Genomic DNA, 12522 nt, shown 5'->3' on the forward strand with positions numbered 1-12522 from the left:
ACTTTAGCTACTCAGGCCACAGCCCTCCAGATGTCAAACTGATACAGCACGGCCCGAGGCCGCACACAGGCAGAACCAGATGTTCACCTAAGTCACACTGTTTGCATAAACCACCGGGCCAACTTGGAACAGCGACGCTTGGAACGCAAAAACCCTCCCACCAGGCAGAATGTGACAGGGGCTTAGTGGTGGTCTCCCAGGAGCCAGACAAGGACCAGTCCTCCTGAAACGGGATTTTCGGGGGCATGGACGGGCCTTGAGCAATCCAGGCCTCCTAGGTTTACCCTTTACAATTCGTTTTCACTTAATTAGAAGGCTTAGTGGCCGACGGAAAAAATGTTTTCAGTTGAGTATGAGCGGTAATCCTGGGTGAGGTTGGAACCGGGCACGGGCACAATCGTGCAAGGAGGCGGCAAAGGGGGAGCCCACACTATGGGGAGGTACAGCAACGGCCCGGGCACGTTCCCGAGTGCGTATGAGAAAACAACGTGAACCGCCACCCCAGACCGGGAGCCTGCCCTGGGCTCTCTAAACCCTGGGGGCTCTAAGATGCACCCTACATCAGTCACAACAGCCCTTTAGGCAGGTGGTCTTCAGCTATGACCCAAGGGGCCAGAGAGTGGTGGGGACAAGCCTTCTCCCCTATGGACTGATACATCCGAACAGCCCGGGCAGAGGATGGACTGGAAGAACACCTCGCATGTTTCTCGGTTCCGAAACGACCAAGTCACACTAGAAATGCTGGCGTTGTATGACTAACAAATCTGCGTCCTTCCCCGGGCCCCACCCAAACCGTCAGGTCTCCTTCTCGGCAAGCACCTGTCCCTGTCTTATCAGGCAGGATCTGGGGAGAGTCCCCCCAGGGCCGAAGACCAGGTATTTCTGCAACTGGGGGTTTCTCAATCGTCCCTGGGACACTAGCAGACTAACTCTACTAACCTCCTCCTGCCTCCTGATAGTGATCTCCGAAAAGAAGGTTAGCAGGTCACCTCTCCTCTAGAAACGAACAGGTAGCATCTCCAAGCCGGGCCATCACTTACAAACGCACGAAGAATGCATTCGCAGTGGGGAGCAGTACCCACTCACACGCCTGAGGGAGAACGGGCTCTTCTCCCGGGACTCCTACTCAAGGCTTGGACAGTCACTTCCCAGAACTCTGCGCCGGAGATCTGGGCTACGAATCATCCAAACCACCCGGGGAATGTTAGTTAACTCACAGGGGGAAAGGGAAAGAGAGGGAGAGAGCAGTATGTTCCAAATGGAAGCCTCCACACGTGTATGGTGGACTGCAGGAGGGTTTTTGTCACAGGCTTCTCTCACAGTGCGTGGCACCTGCTGGCTCTAGCTCAGAAGGAATTGGGTGCGTCTGAGCTGAGAGCCGACCCCGCACCGCCCGAAGGGTTCTGCTTGGTGACCAGGCAGCTACAAGGGCAGCACACACTTGGCCTCTTTTTCCCAGACCCTACGGAAACACACACGTTCCTCAAGGGCACTTGCAGGCTTTTTTAGCAGGCCAAGCTACCAGGGGCTGCCGCTGTCAGAGACCCAAGATTCTCTCGTTCTCTAGGCAGTGTCGTCAGAAAGCAAAACCACTCTCCCAGGACGCCCGGGGTCCCCGAAACGGGAGCAACCCGATTTATTTCAGGAGAATGAGGCATCGGGCTTTCCTCGTCTGTGGGTGTGACCGGCCCTCCAGCCCGGCTCCAAGACCCTCCTCGGGGCCACTTCCCCCGCCTGGGCCGGACCGCTGCTCTCTGACCCCTGGGCCTGGGAAGGGCACGGGTCCCAGGGAACGGCCCCGCCCCCAAGATGGCCGCGCCCATGTGCCGCTGAGGACCGCAGCAGGCGCCGCTACCGTTTCTTATTGCGACGAGCTGAAGGGAGCGGAGAGCGTGGCTTTGCGGGACGGAGGGTGCGCAGCAGAACGGCGCGGGAGAGAGCGCCTCGGCCTCGGAGGCGGTGGAACCGGAGCCGCTGAGACCCTCCGCGCGCGCCTAGCCGCCCGGAGACGCCATTTCCGTCCCGCCCCCGCCCTCACCCCCCCCACCCCCCAGCGCGCCGCCGTGATGTGCGACTCGTCGCGGGAAATATTCGCACGCTCTGGTCACTGCTTCGCGCCTCGGACGAACCCCGGCCGAATCACTGTCCGCGACACGCGCCATCTTGCCCATTGACAGTGGGGACCGCCCCCCCCCCCCCAGTGGCTCGTGCGCGTGCGCCTCGCTCCGACCTCGGGCTGCGCGGCGACGGGAGCGGAAGTGGTCCGCTGACCCGGGGGCGGTGCGAGGTCCCACCGGTGGTTGTTCTCCGCCCCGACTGTCGGGTTGTGGGAGGCGAGGGCCGGGAGGCGGAGCGGACACGGGCTGCAGGGGAGGGCGGGGGTGGTGGGTTCGCGCCTCTGCGGGCTCGCGGCGCTGGGCGGCCGGCTGAGTGTGGGCAGCGGGATGCGGGCGACGGCAAGTGAGACGATCAGTGAGTTTGCTGAGTGCCTAGTAAGTGCGAGGCGCCCCTGGGGTTCCCGGGCATCTTCCCGATGGCCTGTGAGCAGGTGCTACGATGATCTTCATTTTATTGCGAGGAAGCAAGAACAGAAAGGCTCGGACACCTGTCCAAAGTCACACAGCTAGTCAACCCCGGGGGATCCTTCCGTCTTTTTTCCCCCTGCCTAGCACTTAGCCTTTCTACCTAACGTTCCCGAAATTGATCAAGCTTGTGGTTGCTGCCGGCCTTCCCTGCTCAAATACAGCTCCACAAGGTCGGGGACCTCGGATTGTTTTGTACCCTGATGTATCCGCAGCCCGTAGAACAGGCACATAGCGGGCCCTCAGCATTTTCACTGAATGAATAAAAGCGACAGAGCAGGCAATCCGTTCGATTCCGGAGCGGGGACTCTTACGCATAGGGCAGTGCTCAGCTCCTTGTCTGCTGATAGCTGGGGTCCTACTAAACGTTACTCTTCAAACTCAGAGGAGGCCTTGTGCTTCCTTCCATAAATTAAAACATTTGAGTTTTCCTCAACTTCACTCCATCACAGGGGCTGCTAATGACATCTCCTGTGTGGTCCTTCTTTCCAGGAGCAGGGTGCGTCACTGAGACCACTGCTCACCAACTGCAGATTCCAGCTCGCCCGCTCCTGGGCTTCCTAGTCTACAGAAGAGCCAGTGTGAAGCCTCAGAAGGTGAGTCCCCCTGGGTCAGAGGCACAGACATGGTGCTGCAGGGATGGTCCCGGCTGAGATGGGTTTGTCTCTGAATCCTTTGGTCCTGCATCCTTAGGAACTAGAGAGCTCTTATGAGGGGCCTGGGAGGAGGAGCCTCAGCCCGGGGCAGAGGATGCAGGGTCCCAGGTCAGATCCAGAACCCAGTGCAGGGGTGCAGGCTCCCGGGACAGACCCGGACCCCGGGGCAGGGGGTGGAGGCTTAGAGGACAGCAGGTCCAAGAAGAGCTGGACCCGCAGCGGCCTCTGTCCCTCCTCCAGCTGCGACACAGCATGCCCACTGTGTGACCGTGGGCAGTTGGACCCCATCGGAGGAGAGAGATGAAATGTGCAGGTGGATGGAGGGATGCTACCATGAGGCAGTGGCCTGCCGCAGTCCTGCAGGGGCAGGATCAGGGTGACGAGGATCACTGCCAGCCTGGAAGGACTCTGTCCTGTCCTGCCACACCTGTGTGCACGGCATATGCCCCCCTCTTTTCCATCGGCTGTTTCTGGAGTTGCGTCAGCCCTAGAGCGTGAACATGCCACCCACCTCTGCACAAATGTTGAATCTCCCCCTAGTCTGAGCAAAGTGCAGAGCACTTTTGTTTTCTTTTTGCCTCGGCAAAATTTGCAAGTAGCCTGCAGGTACGCTGTCTTCTGGTTCTGCTGCCTCATTTCGGTGCTGCTGTGACCGGGCCTGAGAGCAGGAGACGTTAAGCTGCATGGAGCTGAGCGCTGGTGTCCTGAGGCTGCCACCGGGGTTGCTGGGGCAGCAGCTACTCTGCAGAAGCTCCTGGCGGAGACTTTGTTTAGAAAACTGCCAAGCAGGGGCGCCTGGGTGGCTCAGTCGGTTAAGCATCTGCCTTCGGCTCAGGTCATGTTCCCAGGGTCCTGGGATCGAGCCCCGCGTCGGGCTCCCTGCTCGGTGGGAGGCCTGCTTCTCCCTCTCCCTCCCTACCTGCAGCTCCCCCTGCTTGTGCATGTGTTCTCTCTCTCTCTCTCTGTCAAATAGATAAATAAAATCTTTAAAAAAAAAAAAAAAAAGAAAGAAAGAAAGAAAGAAAAGTGCCAAGCGGGGAAGAGCAGGCAATTGAATGGACATCCTGGGAAAGGAGGAAGTCACGAGCCGGGACCGGGGTGGAGGCGGGCAGTGAGGGGCAGTGTGCGCAGGGTGACAAGGTCAGTGGTTTCCAGCTCCTCGTGGAATGACCAGTGCTGGGCTCTTCACTCCCTTCCCGCTCCCTGCCCCTTCCCCAGCCCTGGTTTGTCTCCGTGCTGCAAGCCACAGCCAGAGGTCCCCGTCCTCCAGACTCTGCTATCTGTCGGTCACCTCTGGGGCTCCGTGTAATCAGTTTTCATTTCCATTTTATGAGTGATAATGTTCACATTCAAAAATGCAAGTAAAGACAAGAAGCAAACTGAATCAGCAGTCAGAGAAAAGCAGTGTCAACATTTTAGTAAACGCTCTGGTACACTGCTGATCCTCAGTGTGTACGTACAGGTGAACAAATGAGCTTGCACTGCCCTTGTGTTTTTGTGATCTGCTTTTAAATATGTTGAGAAATGCAACAAGACTCATTTGGGGCAACTTGGAGGCCCGCAGACACAGGTCCTGTGCAAAGCCCACACGAGCCTATCCACGTCGCAGGGACCGGGCTGGAGCTCCCAGGCTCGTTGCACATCATTCTCCCCAGGTGCAAGGGGGATGGTCATCAGGCTGGTGGGGACGGTCTCATGGCTGAACGCACTGATCTCGACCCCCCTCATTCTGTCTTCCTAGATCCCCGCCCTTTGTCCGGGGCAGAACAGGATGGCCGCGGCCCGGGTGAGTTCCTGATTTCCCCCCTCCCTTGTTTCCAGGGAACTTGAGGCAGCTTTGGGGCACCTATATCGTAACCTTGACACATCGGTCGCTCCCTACTGCCTGGCTGTTTTCCATTCAAGCTGTAATCCACCTCCGGTTCCTCCGATCCTTCCACTCGCCACAAAAACCCAAAATAGAAAACAACAAAAGAGAGAAGGAAAGTGACTGTTCTCATCTACTTCTTCCTCTGGGAAACGCACCTCCTCTTTGTTCTTCTGCTTCTCAGGGAAGCTCATGGAAGCCCATAGACTCGCTTTTTCTGTGTCTTTGCTTCCACCTCACTGTTTGCTTTTTCGTTATATGCAAATAATGAAAGTAATTCCGTGCTTGATGTTCTGTGCACTGAAGAACAGTCACAACATCCCTGTTTCTTCGGCCCCCGGTGCCACGTTTCTCCTCCGAGTGCCCCCTGGAAACAGTGTGGGGATGGTGTGGGGCGGCTGCGTTTCTGTGAGCTTCCTGAGCTGGCCACAGGTCCGTAGGCCGTGTGGGTGAGTGTGTGCACAGATGCCGTGCCAGCCCCGCTCCCATCTTGTTTTTCCCGCCTGGTTCTACTCTGCGTGGTGTTGCTCCTCAGTGCAGAAAGAAGATTTCCATTTCCATGCGGTGCTCTGAATGTTTCATTCAACTGTAGCTCTCTTTGTGCATAGTCAGCATTTGGATTTTCTTTTTCTGTTCTGTACGGTGCCTCTCGGACGACTCTTTATGTGTGTGTTCAATAGTGCGGGTATTTAAGGAGGATTCACCTAGAAGTTGGATTTTGGGGTCAAAGGTATTCATACTTGAATTGGCTGTCCCAAATCCTAGACTAATTATGACTCTCCCCAAATGTTAAAGACCAGATAATTTCTGTGTTCAGCTTTTCCAGGCTGTTGAAAGTTGAAAAGGAAACCAGTTGGTTTTATGGAGCCACTTATCTTTAAATTTGATAAAGATACTACAGCAAGTAAGTTATACACCTGATTCACTTGAGACTATGGATGTCAAGATTCTAAACACATAGTCTGAACGGAGTGTTGATATGTTGAGTCGAGCACTGTGAAAAATGATCTGTACGTATGGTAAAAAATTCAAAACAAAAGCTTGTTTAACAAAAGGTGAAAAGTCATTCTCCCCGTCACCCCATGCCCCGTGTCCTTCCTTGTTTCATACGTTCTTGGCGAGATCACGTATGCACGTGTCTTCGCACCTAAGAATGCCATTCACTTTGGAACTCTTCCTTCTTCACATATTCCAGCACATTCTGGACTTCCCCACGACCATTCCGTTTCACTGTGTGTTTGAACCACCCCGGGTTTTTCCACCTGGGCACGCTTGACATTTGGGGCCAGGCAGTGCTGTGTTGTGGAGGGCGGCTGTGTGCCCTGGACGCTATCTAACCGTCCCTGCCCCGGGCTCCCCTGATGCCAGTGTGCCCACCTCGTCCCCCTCGTGGTGACAGTGAAGAGTTTCTCCAGACATTGCCACCCGTTCCCCGAAGGGCTAAATCACCCCCGGTGGTACCCCATTTACAAAAATGGCTCTGTGATATTCCACTGGCTGGAAATACCGTCCTGTATATTTGCCTTCTGCCAGGGCTGAGCACTGAGAATAGTCTTGTCTTTTGATATCATAAATGATGCAGCGACACTCAGCCGTGCACGGTTCAGTTTGTTCCTTGTGAGCTTGTCTCATCTGCAAGATAGCTGTCTGGAGGTGAGGATTCTAGGTCAGGGGCTCTGCGCGTCGTGAATTTTGACAGCTGAGGGCCTCTGAGCCAGGTGTTCCCCTGCGCTCACCAGTGTGGTCTTGGTCCCCAGCACCTGAGCTGTCACTTGGGAGGGGTGACAGGAGGGGTGGCTGCTCTGAGAGTCCCACCTTCCCGTCACTGTCCTGCTGCCCAAGGTGTGTCCCGGCTCGTCTCCCATCTGCAGCGCTGAGTAACCGGCTGCCCCGTGAGGCCTGTTGGGGCCCTGTGGGTGCCACCTGTCTCCCGGACTGAAGACCGGCCGGTGGGGGGTCAGGAGGAGATGCAGGTGTCAACGGGGGGGGGGGGGTCCTGCTCTCTCTCTGAGAGGAATGTGGGCACTCAGAAAAGTGAGCGTTTGTTTGGTGCCGACAAGACCAAACACAGACCTTTCCTTCCTTACCTCAGTCTGCTGACCAGGTCAGACTCCCACCCTCCTGCTTCCTGTTCCCTCTCATGGTGGATTAGGCACGATTAGCAGTCGGGTGACTGTGCAGCCGCCTTCTGGAGGGAAACAGCCCAGTCCTTGCCTACTGTGTCTTCCCTGCCTGCCTTTCTCCAGCGTGTCTCCTCTGCCCTCACACAGAACACTTTATCTCTGACACTTCTGGTCATCATATGTGGAGAAGGTTTCCGCACACCACACAACTCGCTGCCGCACCAGATGGGTGTCCTACACGTGACTCAGCTTTGACACTGGCTCCCTGGAGATAGCATCGGATCCCACAGGTTAAGGGTTCAGTCCCACCACACGGCCACCCCCGTGCCCCCCGTCAGATCCCAGCCCTGAGTTGCAGGCTTTTGACCAGCGGGCTAGAGGTCAGAGGTCCAGTGACGCCCTCCTTGGATTCGATTATTTGCTAGAGCGTCTCATAGGACTCGGGGACACGCTGACTTAACATTTACCAGTTTGTTAAAGAATATGATGAAGGATGCACACGAACAGCCGGATAAACAGATACGTAGGGCAAGGCCTGGGAGGGCCCTGAGCACAAGAGCTTCTGTCCGTGTGGACTTGGCAAGCATCATCCTCCCGGAATATGGATGTGTTCACGCGCCGGGAAGCTCCCCGAAACCCATGCTCTGGGGATTTTATGGCGGCTTCGTAACGCAACTCCGATCAGTGGTTAACTCCATTTCCAGCCCCTCTTCCATTGCTGGAGAAGGGTGGGTGGGGCTGAAAATCCAGAGCTTGCAGTCACAGCTTGGCCTTTCTGGTCTCCAGCCCCATCCGCTCACCTCGAGTCACCTCATTAGAACACGAGATGCTCCTCGTATTCTTCTCACGTGGGGATTTGTCAGGGTTTTAGGAGCTCTGCAACAGGGACCTGGAGCCAAGAGCAGTACTTATCTCCTATTAGCTCACAGTCCTGACCGAGGAGCTGTGTTCAGAACTGTTGTCATAGCTCTATGTCCCCTGCGAAGCCTTCTCTGCCCGCCCCGAGCAGAACTGACTCCTTTGTAGGCTCCATTCCCTATTCTGCCTCTGCCATTGCCCTGGGAGGACAGGCAGCCCGCCCTCCTGCCCCCCTCCCTTTCCTGTGTGCCTTGGTAAGTGCGGCGTTTCTCCCTCTACGAGGGGAAGCGCCCTCAGTTCAGAGAGGGTGTGTTTGTTTTTATTATTCCTTATATCCTCTGGACTTAGCAGCTTGATCTGTGTTCAGTCAGGGAGCTGAAAGATTGCATTTCCAGAGGAAGCTCCCTTTACCGCCTCTTCTGTTCTTTATAACGTTTAAAATAATTTAGGGGCATAAACATTGCATCCACTACACGGTCTCAAATTGTGCGGCGAACAGCAGGGAACAGTTGTGTCGAGAAAGGCGGGGCAGTGTCGTGTTGAAAGACGTGGGTGTGGCGAGCAGAACGCGTGCATTTTCATCCCTCTGTCCTCGCTGTGTGACCCTGGGCAAGTGACTTCCCACTGTGCAAAGCCAGTCTGTCCTCCTGTGTCCGGGGTGTCCCGGGGCGGGCGCCAGATTGAATCTCTGCTGCGTGTGGAAGTCTGAGGATGGGACACAGGGTCCCGATCCCCGAGCCCAGCACTCCGGGCTCATGAGGAATGTGCCGTTGCAGGAATCCTTGACCTTCAGGGATGTGTTTGTGGACTTCACCCTGGAGGAGTGGCAGCAACTGGACTCCGCTCAGAAGAACCTCTACAGGGATGTCACGCTGGAGAACTACAGCCACCTGGTGTCCGTGGGTGAGGGACGGCTGCGCAGCGTGACTGGGACACGCGCCCTCGTGTCACCTCAGCTGCTGCCCGCTCCGGGGCCTCCGGAGCCCGGAATGAGCTGGGGCCTCAGGCTCACCGCTGGGAAGTCAGAGCCCCCTGTGCACCCTGCCCCGGATGTCTGTGCTCTCGCCCTCTCGGTGACTGGTCTGCACTGAGGGGCACAGAGCCGTCCTCGGGGCCCGCACCGAGGCCGGACCGTGTCGGTTGGCAAGGAGAGGCCCTGGTTCTGGAACACGTCTGGCATTACTAACGAAGTCTGTGTCGTTTCCCCTCCTCAGGATACCTCGTTGCCAGCCCGGATGAGGTCTTGAGATCGGGACGAGGAGAAGAGGCCAGGAGGGCAGAGGGAGGGCCGTCGGCGTGGAACTATCCAGGTGAGCCCGCACGTGGCCCGTTGGGCCAGGGCAGGGGACCAGGAGGTCAGCGAGAGCTGGGCGTCAGGGGCAGGCCTGGGGGCTCTTGTCAGAGTCCCTAGACTCGGGGACCTGACTTGGCTTTGATGAAACCAGCCGCCTGGTAGGCACGTGACATCCCCCGCCCCCGCCACCCTTCCGCAGCCCCCTTGTTCTGCTTGGGGTTCAGGTCCCAAGTCCACGTCCCGGTATCCTGGGTGGCCTTCCCCCTTTCCTGCTCCCCCTCCTTTCTGGAAGCTTTGAGGCTGTTTCTCCTCCCGTGGGCATTTGCCTTTTCCTCAGAAGAGATGTGCTGTAGGTGTGATGCGCCCTCTTTATCTGTCGTCCTGTGGGCCCTTTACATCTAACGCTGGGAGTCCTCTTCAGCCTCGGGGAAGTCATCCCGCCTGGCTTGCTGGAGCTGGCGGGGACCAGAAGCTTTGCTGGTGGCCTCCAGCTCGGCCGGGCCGGGCAGCCTTCGTGCTCTCTCCGTGCTTCTGTCGTGCTCAACCGCGTCAGCCTTCACGGGACCCAGTCCTCGCTTCTCAGTCCCCCCATCTCTTCCAGATGTGACCCGACTCCGCCTGTTGTCAGCTTCCTGCTCTTACCACTGCCTCCCTCCCACTCACCTGTTTTGTCCTCCGTGTCATCTCTGTCTTTCCCCAGAACACAGGGGACCCGGAGAGGACATCCCTCCTGGGCGGCCTGCTTCAGTGAGCGCTGCCTCCGTCCTGGGCACAGCGGCTCTTTGCCTCCTCCGTGGGTTTGGTTGGTTTGGCTCTGGGCCCCTTGTGGGGATCCACACACTCTTCAGACGCCGGTCTTCCTCTTCTTCTGGCGCGCTCCCAGCGGCCACCCCGACGGCTTCCCCACAGCCCGCCTCTGCTGGGCTGTGCACCCTCTCTCTGTCGGGGCCTCCTGGGCTGGCCTGCACCTGCCTCCCCCACGGCTGTTCGGGGGTACGGTGTCCTCTTTGTGCTCCGTCAACCCCATACCTGCCGCCGTGTCCAGATCCATCAGCATTTCTGCTCTGCTCGTGGCCTGCTTTTTCCTGCTCTGGGGTTTCCAGGAATTGAACTGGCGGAGTCTCGTTCTCAGTTCAGTGGTGCCCTGGAAGGAGGAAGCGCAAGCTCAGAGGCGCAGCCCCCTCCCTGAGTCCAGTAACCTTTCGTGAACACCTGTTCTGTTGGAAGGAACCGTACCCACGTTGGGTGTGCGTGCAGGGCAGTCCGGGATCCAGGTCATGTCAGCACATTCCCAGCCACACCTCCACGTTCTGCCTCTTCTCGGGGTTTCTCTTTATAATTCTGCGGATGGGTACCTCCTGGGTCCCGGGAATCCCTTCATACCTGCATTTCTGGAGATTTCTATTTTATCTCCCCTCTATGAAAACTCAGGATTTATCTCACTTCCACCTTGGCCTTCTCCTCAGCTCTGCACAATGCTTTTTAAGGTATTATTTGTAGTTTTTCTGATGGTTACATTTGTAAGTGTAAATAATAGAACTCATCTTCTATGTCTGCATTCCATTTGGTAACTCCTTCTAAACCTAGCTAAGTGTCTGTGGCTTATTCTCTGCCTAGAACACAGAACCCCAGAGAGAATGCCTGCATCTTATTCTTACTGTCCCGGTGTGGGGCTGGTGGAACATTCCATAAACAATCTTTCCTTTTGGAGGAGGGCAGAGGAAGGAGGTTCGGTGCTCATCCACAGCCAGGGGTCACTGGCTCCGGCTTTGGAGCTCACAGCCCAGACTGGATTTCTGGCTTCTTGGCTCGCTAGCTATCCCTCTGCACACTCGCCTCAGAGCCTCTTTGCCTGCTTGTAGAGTGGGGCTGATGCTAGAACTTACGGGGTTGTCAGAGTTTAATGAGTGGATGAATGTAAAGCACCAAAACTGGTGCCTCGACCCCCGGGAGCTTTCGGTAGTGGGTATCACTATTTTTATTGTTGTTTTTAATAAAACATGTCTTACTACAGTCTTTGTTAACCCAAGGCATTCACATAGTGACCTGTGGACCCCGCAGGATCCTCACTGTTAGGCCCCCCACCTGCTGGAAATTGTTCCAGAAAGCCCCGGGTGGTCCTGGTTCTGTGCACTGTGAGGGACACTGCAGATAGCCCGACGCCCATGGCCAGGTAGGATCCACCGTTTTAAATATCCCCTGCGAAGAGTTCAGAGGCTCGGGAGACACGGCCAGGCCTCACCGAGGAGCATGGGGTCGGGCGGAGGAGACGACAGGAGCAGGTGGACAGCTTTTCCTCTTCCGCCATTCCTCCAGACTTCAAGCTGCTTCGGGACTGCATATTCCCCTGGGCCTATAGGAAATTTCTGGCAGGTCCCAGCAATTCTCTGGTTGTTCTGATGGGGCTCCTGGGTGACTCAGTCAGTTGGGTGTCTGACTCTTGATATTGGCTCAGGTCGTGAGCTCAGTGTCCAGGGCTCCAGCCCTGCATCGGGCTCTCCGCTCAGTGGGGAGTCTGCTTGTCTCCCTCTCCCTCTGCCCCTCCCCCTGCTCGCTCTCTGTCTCTCTCTCTCAAATAAATAAATAGATCTTTTAAAAAAACTCGCTGGTTGTTCTGAGAGAAATCTTCTAGGAATGGTTAGTCTCAAGAGTGGCCTCACTCTAGTAATCCGAATTGTCCAATCCCATGGAGTAGGGTGAAGTCTGAAGTTCATCAAAAGGTTGTTAAGCTTTTCACGGAAAGGTCTTTGCCTTTGTGAATTTTCCCTGTCTCTTGTTTTCCGTTTTGTTCACTTCTCCTTTTACCTTTATTTCCTTTTTCCTACTTACTTTGGGTTTACTTTGCTGTTCTTGAACCTTTCTCCCCAACATTTTATTATAAAAATTTTCACACCGAACAAGTGAAAGAATTATAGTTTGAACACCCACAGAATTCCCCCTGGAGTCTACAATGAACATTTTGCTGTATTTGCTTTTTCTTCTGTCTGTACTGATTCCTCTGTCCTTCCATCAGTCCTCTTTCTTTTTGTGGTGAGTTTCACAGTAAGTTTCAGAGATCGGTACCCTTCACCCCTAAATACTGCCAAAGGCATATCATTAACTAGAGGTCACAACTTTTTTATATTGTTTATTCTTAATGCTT

General features: G+C 55.8%; 1 protein-coding gene across 10 annotated transcripts in view; it reads left to right on the plus strand.

The window, feature by feature from the left end:
• The first annotated feature begins 2073 nt into the window (after window positions 1-2073).
• KRABD4 (KRAB domain containing 4) overlaps window positions 2074-12522 on the plus strand; it is a 22838-nt gene continuing 12389 nt past the window's right edge. For 2 of the 10 annotated variants that reach the window (XR_014141446.1, XR_014141447.1), the window contains exons 1-5: window positions 4385-4893; window positions 4980-5024; window positions 8863-8989; window positions 9301-9396; window positions 11442-11553. Coding sequence is in view for 7 of the 10 variants with exons in the window: in XM_081809373.1 (XP_081665499.1) it covers window positions 4753-4893; window positions 4980-5024; window positions 8863-8989; window positions 9301-9396 (409 nt within the window). In the remaining 3 variants the exon portion in view is untranslated. The other 8 variants (XM_081809376.1, XM_081809377.1, XM_081809378.1 and 5 more) reach the window with 8 other exon arrangements.

This window comes from Leptonychotes weddellii, chromosome X, assembly GCF_054177405.1.
Source record: "Leptonychotes weddellii isolate Sample4059 chromosome X, ASM5417740v2, whole genome shotgun sequence".
Classification (NCBI taxonomy): Eukaryota; Metazoa; Chordata; class Mammalia; order Carnivora; family Phocidae; genus Leptonychotes; species Leptonychotes weddellii.